The following is a 13,696-nucleotide window of genomic DNA, read 5'->3' on the forward strand; positions in this document are numbered from 1 at the left end:
TGCATCATACAATAATCTTATCAGGGTGCCTTCCATTATCTGGTAAAGTGAGTGACTATTCTCTTGTGTAGTTTTTACAGTTTGTTCTTCACTTCTGCTACCCTTTATGCAACCTTACTGATCTGTGCGATTTCTCACCACTACTCTTTTTCACATCTGGGTCACTGACTTGATGCATAATTTTTGTTCCTCTCTCTGCTTTTGAAGGTCCTTTTCAGTCAGGCTTTCTAGGTAACTCTCTTTCCTGCTTATCTAGTAGATAATCTGTCTATTTACTTCTTTAACTATTTGTCACTGACAGTTTAATTGCTAATCCTATTTGCTTTCTCAGCCAACTTCATAATATTGTTTGAAATATTTTTCCCATTCTGTTTTTGTTCTAATTATATAAATTTAATGAAATCTATATATTTAACATACAACAAAAACAAAAAAATAGCCTAAGAAAACACAATTCTTGAGAGAATTTTTTAAAAAGTAAAAAATAAGTGACTAGCAATTCTTTATTCATTCAGCAAACATAAAGTGCTAAGTGCCAGCCAGCCTTCTAGGAGAGAAATTACTCTGTGGTCTACAGTAATTGCCCTAAGCAACATGACTTTATCAGATGGGGAGGGAGAGGGAGAATTGTAATGACTGAAAAAATTAAGATGGAGATCTGTCCTGACTAAACCTTTTCTTCCTATAAGTCAGTAAGATCTAAAGACTGAATTTCTTATCTCTTTATAAGGCCTATGGCCCTGGCCCCTGCCTCCTTTAACTGAAATACGTGTTCTAAGAACTGTATCTAGAATAGGTAAAATGACGGATGCATTTTACTTAGAGGCAATTCATTTGATATAGTAAGTGAAATATGCAAGGATTTTAATCTTGCATAATATGTGTAGTGGCATTTAAACAGAAAATTCAAATAATTATGTTTTTAAATAATGTCAAAATAGCACATTGTTTTTTAAATTTCCTTATAAAAACCACTGGTGAATTAATTAGTTGCAAATAGGTGCTTATAAAAGTAAAAAAAAGTAAAGCTGTTGAAAGCACATGGCCTCTTAGAGAAAGGTTAATTTTTGAAACATAGTTTATAATTTCTGGAATACTTTCTTTAGTATTTTAATTTTATTTAAAATGACATTTGAATTATAATTTTCAAAGAAATTAAAAATTAAGTTTAACAGATTGATTTGCTTTAAAATTATATTAGTCACTAATGAAATGCTTTAAATAATTTCTTTTTAGCGTTGTGGATATACTTCGAAAAAAGGAGAATGATGCAGCAGTTAAAATCCAGAGCTGGTTTCGAGGATGTCAAGTTCGAGCATATATCAGGTATATTGATTTTGTCATGGAACCTCAGATATATCATAAAAATATACTCCTTAGAAAATGTAATTTATTCATGTGGTTCTTATTGCAAATAATTTTTTTATTTTACTTGTAATGAAGTTAATAAATTATATGATGTCCTTTAAAGACATAACTCTTTTTGGTCATATTTTCTCACATATAAAGAAACTAAATGATGTTGACCATATCTCTTTTAAAAATTCTCAATGTCATAAATATACTTGATCAGATTATTTTCTTCAAGTTCCATAGGATGTGACAAATTATTGGACTTGTATTTTTATAGCAGTGAATTTATTGACTGGTAAGAAAGGAAAACAAAACAAAAAGAAGCTATTCCAATCCTCTCCAATGTGTTGATAAATAAAGGCAAATGACACCAAAATGATGTCACTCTGATTACAGAGACTGCAGTTGATCCCTATCTTAACTGTTTCCACTTTTCAGTGCTCAAATTTCCCTCAGTTTCTCATCAATTCTGAAAAATATTGCCCTGGAAGAATATGACTAATCCATAATTAACTCAGATAGTCAGCTAGGGGTTATACTGTATACTTCCTTATATTTACTAGTAGGAGCCAGACATGCAAATAAAAGCATGAAGATGACAGTTCTCTTTTGGCCACTATACCAAATAGGAACATGGGAGCAGAGAGTATTTTTTGATTCAGCAGACTAAAATGACTTTAGCTAAGATAGACTGAGTAATATAAGTATGAAAAAGGGAAGTGTTTCTTGACCTCACAAATTATTTCAAAGTACTTATAGCGATTCATATCAATAGTGCCTGGCTTATTTCTTAACATGTCTCTATGACCTGTTTTACATAGTCTTCTAAAAAATATATTTCACTATTTCATTGCATTCTTCTTTGTTTTTAATTTTCTTTTGACTTATTTATTTTTATTGAAGTAATTTACAATATTAGTTTCATATTAATTTAATAACGATTCAAAAGTTTTATAGATTATATTCCATTTATAGTTACAAAACATTGGCTATATTCCCTATGCTGTACAATATATCCTTGTAGCTTATTTATTTTTTACAGAGTAGTATCTCTTAATACCCTATCCCTATCTATTCCCTCCCTCTTCTGTCACTCCACTGATAACTACTAGTTCATTCTTTATATCTGCGCGTCTGTTTCTTTTTCGTTATATTCACTAGTTTGTTTTATTTTTTTAGATTCCACATATAAGTGATAACATATAGTATTTGGCTTTCTTTCTCTGTCTGACTAATTTCCCTAGGCATAATACCCCATGTTGTTGAAAATGGCAAAATTTCATTCTTTTTTGTAGCTGAGCAGTATTCCATTGTGTGTATACATACATATATACATATATGTGTGTGTGTATGTATATATATGTATATATAAAAATATCTTCTTTATCCATTCATCTGTTGATGGACATATAGGCTGTTTCCATATCTTGGTAATTATAAATAATGCTGCTATTGAATATTGGGGTACATGTATCTTTTCAAATTAATGTTTTTGTTTTCTTTGAATATATATACTCAGGAATGGATTGCTGGATCATATAGTAGTTTTTAGTTTTTTTAGTTAGGTCATATTTTTAGGTTTTTTGGGAACCTTCATACTGTCTTTAAAAGTACATGTAAACTCAGCTTTGAATTTGATTTCTTGAATTGTGAAAAGGAATATTCTAAGCAAAAATTGAAGATATATCATTGTTTCAATGAAAGCATACTAATAAGCATATTTTTCACCCAGGTACTTACACAGAGCAGCAACAATTATTCAGAAACAATGGAGAGGTTACTTAGGCAGACAACATTATCAACTAATTGTGAAGGTAAATATAAAATTTATATATGTTAGCACTTGAATTATTCAATTTGTTGTAACTAATTCACTTTAGTCACATTTACATGTAGTTTTGAAGTTATTGATAATATTTATATGAGAACAAAATTGGGTTTAATTTTTAGAACGAGAATTCTTCTCAGAAGCCTTTGCTGATTTTTCCATGGAGAATTGATGACTCATTTCTTTATACCCAGACTATACTAGATATTTTATTTTTGTTAAAGTACTGTTCACAGCATATGCATTTGTATGTATTATTTGTTGAAGAGTCTCTATTTTCTAGACGGTGAGCTCTTTCAGAGTAAGAACTGTAGCTTGTTCATCTTTGGTCCACCAACATTTAGACCAATCCCTAGCCCATTGCACTGTCAATAAACATTGGTTGAAGTGCCCCAAATTAATTCTAAAAAATAAAAATGTAAGATAATTTCTCTCTGTGCTACTTATCATTTCCTATAATTGACTCTTGGGATTTTTGAAGATTGCCTTAATAAATATAACATAGCACAATCATCTATATCCACTGATAGACTTGCAGAAGTATGAGATAACATGCCAACTTATACTTCAGTTTAATGATTTCAGAAATTAAGAAAAAAATAATTTTTTGATACAAAATGAGGAGGTTTATAATCATTTGCCTACTTCACAAGTTTTCTGATTTGTTACTATTTTCTACTATAAAAGTTTAAATTTGTTCTTAATTTATTCTTTATTAGAGGCATCTAAGTGAAATTAAAAGATATAGGGAGGGAAAAGAAAAAAAAATAAGTAGACAACTAAATGATAAGAGTTCACCGTTGGCAAGAAAAGTTTAAAACATGTTAATAAAATACAGGGACTGCTTGGAGGAAGAGCCTAATACTTTAGATTTAATGAAATAAATAAAATATTTTTTAAAAAATGCTGGCACAAACTTTTTATAAGTTTATAAGTTTTTATAAGATCTCTCTTACAGTTAGGTTTAAAATCACTGTGATGCTCTTATAAAGCAGATCTGATGTCCCTACAGGGGAACCCATTTTAGTGATAACTTCTCTAAATAAAATGATTCTCTCAAGTTAAGCCCCTATTTTAATACTATACATTCCCACTTAATTAATATGTCACTTAAGATTTTAAAAATCCACCAAAACCAAAGAAAAGTTTATTCTTTTAATTTAATTTTAAAAGTTTTTTCTGGGCTTCCCTGGTGGCGCAGTGGTTGAGAGTCCGCCTGCCGATGCAGGGGACACGGGTTCGTGCCCCGGTCTGGGAAGATCCCACATGCCGCGGAGCAGCTGGGCCTGTGAGCCATGGCCGTTGGGCCTGCGCGTCCGGAGCCTATGCTCCGCAACGGGAAAGGCCACAACAGTGAGAGGCCCAAGTTTTTTCTTTTAATTTAACTGGCTTTTAATTTAACTGGCCCACTTAAATGTCTGCAACAAACTTAAAGTATCTTTCATTAATTTTGTTAATTGTTAGCATGGGTTTTCTTGTCTAGAACACTAATCTCTTGCATCATTGACATTTCAGACTACTTAAAAAGTAATTTTTAAGTTTTGAAATAATTTCAGATTTACAGAAAAGTTGCAAAAATAGTACAAAGAATTCCCTTATATTCTTTATGAAGATTTCTTCACTAAAGTGAACAAATTTACTTTATCATTTTCTTTTACCCCTCTATACATATTTTTGGTCTTTTTTCTATGGTTATTTTGAATTATTTGAGACAAAGTTGCAGAAGTGGTGCCCCTTTCCTCTCAATTCATCAGTGGATATTTTCTATATAACCATATTAAAATGATCAGAATCAGGAAACTGACATCTGTACAGTACTATTATCTAATCTTTAGACTCTATTCACATTTCACTGACTTTCCCAATAATGTCATTTATAGCAAAAACATCTTTTCCAGGGTAAAAACCAGGATTTCACGTTGTACCTAGCTGTTGTTTTTCTTTAGTCACCTTTAATATGTTTGGTCTGTCTTTGCTTTTCATGACCTTGATATTTTTGAAGAATATAGACTATTTTTCAGATTATTCCTCAGTTTTGGTTTGGTTATGTTTCTTCATTGTTAGATTGAGGTTATGCCTTTTTACTAGAAATACATCTCAATACATCATGTTAGGAACCATATAATGTCAGTTTGTTTCATGGCAGTTAATGCTAAATTTGATAATTTAACACACACTGTAGACTTGCTATTTTTTTCTTGCGAGGCAATGTTTTAAGACTGGGTATACATCTTCTTCCTCATCAAAAACTTTTACCCTAGGTTTAGCATTTAATGATCGATCTTACCAGAATCAATTATTATCATATTTGTCAAATAGTGATTTTCTAATTTTGTCATTTCTTCTGTGTTTATACTTGTTAGCATTTTAGCGTAAGAAAGAACCTTTTTTCCTCTTTCTTCCTTCCTTTCTTTCCTCCTTCCTTTCTCTTTCTTTCTTTTTTCTTTTTTCTTTCTTTCTTTCTTTCTTTCTTTCATCAGTTTTAACTCATGAATTCCTATTTTATTTAATGGGTTATAATAAATTATCACTAATTGATTTGGTGCTAAAATTTTCCTAGATTTGGCCAGTAGGAGCTCCTTCAAGTCAGTTTTTAATAGAATCAGATTACTTAAACAGGATGATCAAAAATTAAGTTGTTTTCTATGGAGTAATGAGCATTTTTAGCCCTATTGTTTATTATTATTCATTAGTGGTTGGAGATCTATATCTTTGTGTAGACAAGACAGGAGAGTATACTTATGTATATGTCATTCCATGAACATTATGACTTAACTTTCATTGCTGCTATTTCTGCTCACAAGCCACCATTCAGATGGTTATGAATTGACACCTCCTTTTAATCAAACGTATAAAAGTGTATACATTTCAGTGACTATTGTCAAAATATTCAACTTTGGAATCTATATTTGTTCTAATGGTGTTGGAGTTGCTGAAAAAATATCTTTAAAAGTTCAAGTAGTGAGCCACCCAAGAAAATTGTTACTTTAGTGTCTCAACTAGGTTTGATCAAAAAGAGTATTGCTCAGCATCATCGCCAAGTTATTCTCCAGATTTGCATCTAATTATCTTTGGGCTCTTGAAAAAAATTAAAAATGGAGATTTTCCTCAGTTAGATTGGTTCTTGATGGTTTTTAAATCTATTAATCTGTAAGGTATTTCAGAACAGGTCCGTTTTATTTATTTATCTGTTTTTGCCATTGAATGCCCATAAGGATTCAATAAATAACATAATCTGATCTCAGTACATAATTATTGAATGAGATTAAAATAGCTGACATTTACTGGTTGACTAGTGAAAGTGAAATATTGTACTAAGCATTTTGTATGCTTAATGTATATACCAACTAAAGTCTTATACCAGTCCTGTGATTACTATCACCATTTAACAGATGAGGAATTTTAGGCTCAGAGATAGCTACTTCCCCAAGGATACACTGTTAGTGATAAGTGGAGAAAAGTTCAAACCCACTTTGGTTTGATTCCAAAACCCTTATATATAGGTTTGATAGGCAGTTCAATCTCAGTCTTTATTGGAGAATTCCCTTCTCTGGTTTATACAGAAGTCCTGTGAGACTTAAGTAGTGCCAACATAGCAGAGATTCTTACTTTGTCGGGTCTTCATTCATAAGATGTCTATTGTCCGAGCTCCTGTGTGTGTTTGATCCTTCAGGATTCATCCTTGGAGGACTCCATGGCTACTGGGCCACATAAAGGGAAAGGGAATTTTTGCCAAAGCTGATATCTTCCCTAGTGCTTAGAATCCTGTCTCTTCCACAGCTGCCACCAAGTTTATCCCTAGAGTTTTAGCCACCTCCCAGGAGCAATAAGAATGCCCAGTGTCATATTTTCTTATTACAAAAGCTAACGCCCCGCTCTTTCCCAGGCATGTGGAATATTTACTCTGTTTTTTCTCTTTTGCTGCTCACACCTCTCCTCTTATCATCCCCGCACACCCTCAGTGTAATTTCTCAGAGCTCAGATTTTAGGGCTGAGAACACATAGTCCTATAGTAATTGTTTAAACCACCATTTCCGAATTTATTCTGCATAAATTTTTGTTTTTGCCTAACAGCTATATATGAATACAATAATAATAATAATGCCGTATAGTATATATTAGGCTACAAAATGAATGGTATAGTTAGCAATTTTAAAACTTTAGTAACAGTTGCTGTTACTAAAATTTAGCAAAATTTTTAGCCCTGTATGTAAAATAAGTACAAATAGTGCAGCTATTTGGGAAGCTGAAGAAACAGAACTGCTTGGTCTCTTTCCCTGTGGCCTCTGTTGTCATCTGAGCCACCAGAGCATAATCTGAAAGCCACTGATTTTAATTTGCTTGTCTGGGGAAGGATCACAAAAAACTGATGTTATTAACTGCCTGGGGGGAAGAGAACTTGAGGAATAAGCATAGGAAGTAGACTTTTTACTGTAAACTCTGTGGTTGTTTTTGAATTTTAAACGCTGTGAATATATTATCTGTTAAATAAATTAATTAAAAAGGAAAGTCAATTTAAAAGGTACTCCCCCCACCAAACACACACAGGCAAGTAATAAGCGCTCAGTTGAGAAGTTAATGTTATCTCCAAAAGTCTAAGAGGTGAGACTTGCACTGAACCTCGGGGCATCAGTAGATTGTAGCCTGGGGAGAGGGAAGGCCATTTTGGTTAGAAACAGTGTGAATGAAGGTCTGAAACTGGGAATGAGCATGGTGTAACAGGAAATGGTGTGGATGTCGATCTAGATGGCTCAGAGTATTTGAGGAAGGAGCTGAATGTGACTTTAATAAAATAACTTCCTACATTTTTAAAGGACTTTCTTGTTTAAACACATGTTTTACATTCATTGTTTCATATTTTCCAGTAACAGTCTGTCAAGTAGAACATGCAGGTGTTTTATCTTCATTTTATAGGTGGAGACATGGAGGCTCAGGGTGATTAGATGATGGGCCTAAGGTTCTCAGTTCCTGATCCCTGCAGATCCATATGCTAAGTACCTACTAAAAGTCTTCTCTGGAGGTCCCTCAGATACCCCCAACCTGCTCCTCCTTCTGTATTCCTTTATTCAGGTAAATGGTACAACCATTTAGCTGGAAATCCACAGTCATCCTTGACTCCCCACCACCTTCTTTTCCCCACCCTCTCTCTCTTATCAGTCATCAAATACTTTGCATTGTCCCTCAGAAAATCTCTTGACTCCAACCTAAACTTGATCATTTCAGTCCCAGGCCCATCGTCCTCACTGTAGGATACAGCACAAAATTCATACTCTTCAACATGACATGTCACGTTTTCATAGTCTCAGGATTGCTTATCTAACCTCACTTCTTGCTAAACCTGTATAAACATACTCTGGACACGTTAAACCACTTTCCATGATATATCAAGATACGCCATGCCCTACAGGGTTTTGCAGATGCTGTTTACTCTGCCTGGAATGTCATTCTTCACTCTGACCTGCCTCCCATTGGTCTGAATCTCTATTCATCCTTCAAGACTTTACTTCCGGATTAACCTTCCGGATCTCCTGAGGCTGAGTATAGAATGGTAGGAGACTGCAGATATTAGCTGTGCCTTCCTCATGCTTTACTCCTGTAGGTGTTTGTGTCACTGTGACCCATTTGTTTATTTACATCTCTTATTTGACTGGGAGCTCCTGAGATGCAATGACTATTCTATTTATTATATCTTAAATGATCACAGTAAATGTCACATAGAAAGCCTGTAGAATTTTTGCTAACTGGATAAATTAATAACTCACCGGGATATAAGTTGGAAGACTTCGCTATGGTCAGCCTAGCTGGTAGATTGGTATCCATGTGTGCCAAAAATTCTTCCCTACCCGCCTCCTCATAAAAGAATGATTCCTCCCCATCTCATTGATTTTGGGCTAAGCCATGTGTTGTGGGCCATAGCCACAGGGAAATTTAGCCCACGTGTAATGTGAGTAAGAAATAAACTTTTTGTTTTATAAGCTAGTAAGATAGCTGCATTTTTATCTCAGCAAAGCTGATTAATGGTTGTGATGACAACAAAAGCATGGATGTTGAGAAGAAAACATTCTGAATGGGACACTCAGTGAAGCTTTTACAAAAAGATGTTGTGAGATTTTGAGTTTGTGATGATGTTAGGACACCTCCATGTGGTGGTGTCTTGTACAGCGATTTTGCTATCTCTCTGAAGAGTGTCTGGCACATTATAATTAGCACTGAACAAAAGCTTATTAAAGAGGACTTTTAGGTGAAGAGTCAGAGCTGGAGATAAAGGTTTTAGAGCCATCATTATAAGATGGCAGGATTTTCTACCTGATGGAAAATTATCTGAACAGTAGAGCAGAGGGCCAAGGATTGAGGCTTGTGGAATACATTAGTAGTAGGATTTAGTCAGAGGAAGGGAGTTATAGGTAAATAAACAGAAAAACAGAGACACAATATCACAGGAAGCACAGGAGAAAACTGTTAGAAAACTTGGAGTTATCAACAGTCTCACGTGTGGCAAAGGTCAAACAAAGGGAACTGTGGAAAGTCAGAAGTCCTAGGATCTCTTTAGATTCTATATTTTTAGACAGCCTCCCTCAAAATTCTACTATACCAGAATATTTCTATCCAGCTTTTAAATAATTCTCACAGCAACACCAGTCAACTTATCCAGTCCTATAGTGTTATGCATTCTCCACCATGGTGCCCTCACTAACCCACGATAACAGAGCCATTCCAGTTTTCTTTTCTGATTTGATTCTTTTTTGCTTCCTGGATGACTATTGTTTTTCTTTATTTTAATTTTCAACGTCCATTCAGGTCTTCCTGCTGACTTTCATGCTGCCGTATCTGGCAACATAACCCAAATTTGTCCATCGTAGGGACCGAGGACTGTTGATTCGCAACCTCAAAAACCTTTCCCTGTTAGTGAGGATGTGCTCTGATTCTTCTTTTTATAACAGTGGATTTCTAGTCACCTGGTGTGTGTGTTCAGTGCACGTGCATCCCAGACCTGCTGAATTCCTGCTATGATTTTACTGCAACCTGCTCTTCCCATTGGATACTCAAATGGTCCTACTGTTTTGGTCCCCTTCTTGTTTTCAACTGTATAATGTTCTATATAGCTTGTCCTTACCACTTTTTGCTTTATTTCATAAATGGTGAAGTGAAAATAGTTATTTCTGTAGGCGATAGTACCAGAAAAATGTTCAAATATTTCATCTCCCTCTTTCGGAAAACTAACACTTTGAGCGTTACCTGAGTGAATTCATCAATATAACCTAATAGGACAGCTGTATGCATCTTGTTATCCTTTTCAATTTCCCCATTATATAGTTTATATGATGTTTAATATCAAGTACACTATTTTTAGTCACCACACTCTGAGAGTGGCTACCCTGATATATGTGATTAATTCTATATGCATTATTGTGAAAAAATATATATAACTGTAGTTCTAAACAGCTCAATGTTATGTTTTTAAATTGAGATCATTTGGTGAATAACATATATATGGCACCACATTAACAGAACTTGGTTAAAACTTTTTGTTAAAGTATATTAATAGCCTCTGGTAGAACTGATTAATTTATAAAGATAATTTTCATTAAAAATAGATTATTCTTCAAATTATAAAAATAATTTATTGCTGAAAAGGCTCACAGTACTTATATACTGCTCATCATTTTACTGCTCTTCTCACAAAGTTTTCATGTTTGATTAGTATTTGAAAGAGTAACAATGGAAAGAAATTCTATTAACTTTAAATGGAACAAAGGATATCATCTGCTATCAAATTCCATTTTGCATTGTCATGATAAACACCAACAGGTTTGTTTTTGAATGGATAGTAAAAATACATAAAATATCAGTCGTTATTTTTAAAACTGATGAGATTGACATTGTTGCTTGTACGGACATTTTTATTTCTCTTCATTAGATAAATGAATGTTCCTTCTATAGCCCAACTCTTTTTATAAATCTCTTTATAAGGCTTCCAAATCAGTTATATGTTAATGAGGCAACATTTATCACTCTTTAGTGTTAGAGCAGAAAACTGAAACATAATCTATTTTTTCCCCTCAGGATCTGGCATTTTAAATAAATACCAAAGGCTGGATAACTTAAGACTCTGACTTTTCTAATATAAATTTAAAACTTTACTAACATATTTTCATTATAATAATATGATTTAGATTTAGTTTACTTGCTTTTAAAGATTACATTAATAATAACGGTGAAAAATAATATAATTGGCTTTTAATTTTTTGTGTGTGTGGAAGACGGAAGGTTATTTTAACAATCAGATGTTGATAACGACCAGATTGGTATCAGTTGCCAGTGAACAAGGCAAAGCATATGCACAAAATACTCATGATTATTTGATAATAAATCATTTTAATGATCATACTCAAAATTATGAAATGAGGATGGCACTGATGTGGAAAATAACAAAGGCACAGGCTCCCCAGATCTGTTATCCATATGTGCCTGGCTTCTAGAGTTTCCAGAGTCATCACTTTAATGCAAATATTTCCTCTGTATTGCCCAGTCTAGCAAATAAAGCCAGTTGATCTGGTCAAGTTCATATAGATGTATTACTCAAATTTATTATAAATATGTATTACTTTAAATGTTCTGTTTTTGAAAATGACCGTTTGAAACTCAGGTTTTCTTGGTTTCCAACCTAAATGCTCAACAATAATGGAAAGGTTAGTTAATTTATGATATGTTCATTAGCAAACTATCAATGTAGCCATTGTATATAAACATGTGAAGAAGGAACTTGAAACTGAGAAGGACATACCTGTACTAGATCTGTCTACTAGGTGGAAAAGTCTTTAATAGAAATTAAGCCATCAGGGATTTAAGGAGAAGAATTAGCAATCTGAGTTTAAGACTTAAGAGGAGAAACTAGTTCACAGGGTCTGGAACATGGCTATGGGAAGTGGATGTCATCGTGACTGGGAAAGGCAGGCAATAGTGAGAGCAGGTAATTGAGTGTGTTGTACATGTGAATTTGAAAAGCCTTAAGATATGGCAGGAATTGTGGTGAAGAATAAGACCTTTAGCTTGGTGTCAAAACGTTTAGAGCATGTTACTGGAGTAGGTCAGGGGAGGCGAGGAGGGGAAAGGAGGAGAGTGTACCTAGAGACCTGAGGACGGGTGACAACATCAAAAAGGGAGAGAGAGTGTTAAATGTGAAAAGCTTGAGAGTAAATAGCGAGGTTTTTTGTTCTTTGGATTTTTGTCATGGTAGTTTTTGTTGCTTCTAAAGGAGTACTTCCTACTGGTTTGAAATGGTTTGAAAGTATCCACTGGAGCCGAGAGAATGCCAGCAGCTTCTTCCAGTTGCTGGTGCTTAGTGTTTAGTGTCTCCTGCTGTTCTCACAACATTTATAGGAAAAAGGTGGTTTCTCCTATAAATGTTTGTGAGAACAGCAGGAGACAGAGGATTTGGACAGCTAGAAAAGGATGATAAGACCTTTTAGGCAAAAGGAGTAGTAGGAGCACGGACGTGAAGAAGAAAAGATAATAATTTGATCAGATTGAGGTTTAAAGGAGCGGCGTGGTGGGAGATGATCGGAGAACAAATTGGGACCTGGTGCGGTGAGCTTTGAATATCACTTGACCTCTAAGAGAGTGGCTCTAACCTATCCCCACCCCTGCCCCTGCACTGTAATTCACCTGGTAGAAAAAACGGAAACTCATACACGAGACATGCTCCCATCAATATCACGGTTCAATCCCATTGAATACCAGCCCTGTCCAAAAGGTCCACATGGATACTGACCCCTCAGAAAACCGATTTTAAAAGAAATACAACTTCCAGAAAAAATTTCAGAAGCCTTCTGAAAATTGAGCTAGGTGACATGACAAGGGCCATATGGCTAACAAGTGGTTTATTTAGTGTTCAAATGCAGTTTTTCATCCCAGGAATTCTTCCTACTCTATTTGTTGTAAATGCAACATATCAATTCTGTTTATCTTTCTCTCTCTCTTTTCTTTCTCCCCCTCCCTCTCTTTTTCCCTTCCTTCATTTAGTCAATAAATAGTTGGGAAACATCTATAATTGAACATCATGTTTTCATTACATTGAAACTATCATCTTTTATGCTTGATTTTCACCCCAGATCTTTAGTCTTCCTCTTTAAAATAGACTTATGATACCTTAATGATAAAATAAGAAATAATATATAGTAAGGAAAATTTGGGGATTTTTCTCTGCTGATGAATTACTATAGTCTGTCATTCTTGGATATGTTATCAGTATTTAGTAGCTGTGAAATATTTGCCTATCCAACTCCATGGAATGGAAAAAAAAAACTTTTAGGACAGAATCCTGGAAAATAATATTAAGAACAAGGGTTTTTGTATGAATTATAATTTAACTACTCATGTAACCAAAACAACAAATAATCATCACTGCTCAGAATAGAAATATAGAGACTTAGTATTTTACAAAATTTCAAAGTGTCTAATGTGTCTCATAGATAGCTTATGGAAATGCATGATTCACATTCACAAATATTTTTT

General features: G+C 34.0%; 1 protein-coding gene across 1 annotated transcript in view; it reads left to right on the forward strand.

The window, feature by feature from the left end:
• The window catches only part of SPATA17 (spermatogenesis associated 17), a 177,811-nt gene that overhangs the window by 22,741 nt on the left and 141,374 nt on the right, over window positions 1-13,696 (forward strand). Inside the window, exons 2-3 of the mRNA XM_081254442.1 lie at window positions 1,237-1,326; window positions 3,086-3,167. Coding sequence (XP_081110568.1) covers window positions 1,237-1,326; window positions 3,086-3,167 — 172 coding nt within the window. The remainder of the gene's footprint in view (window positions 1-1,236; window positions 1,327-3,085; window positions 3,168-13,696) is intronic.

This window comes from Mesoplodon bidens (genome assembly GCF_964165515.1).
Source record: "Mesoplodon bidens genome assembly, chromosome: 2".
Lineage (NCBI taxonomy): Eukaryota > Metazoa > Chordata > Mammalia > Artiodactyla > Ziphiidae > Mesoplodon > Mesoplodon bidens.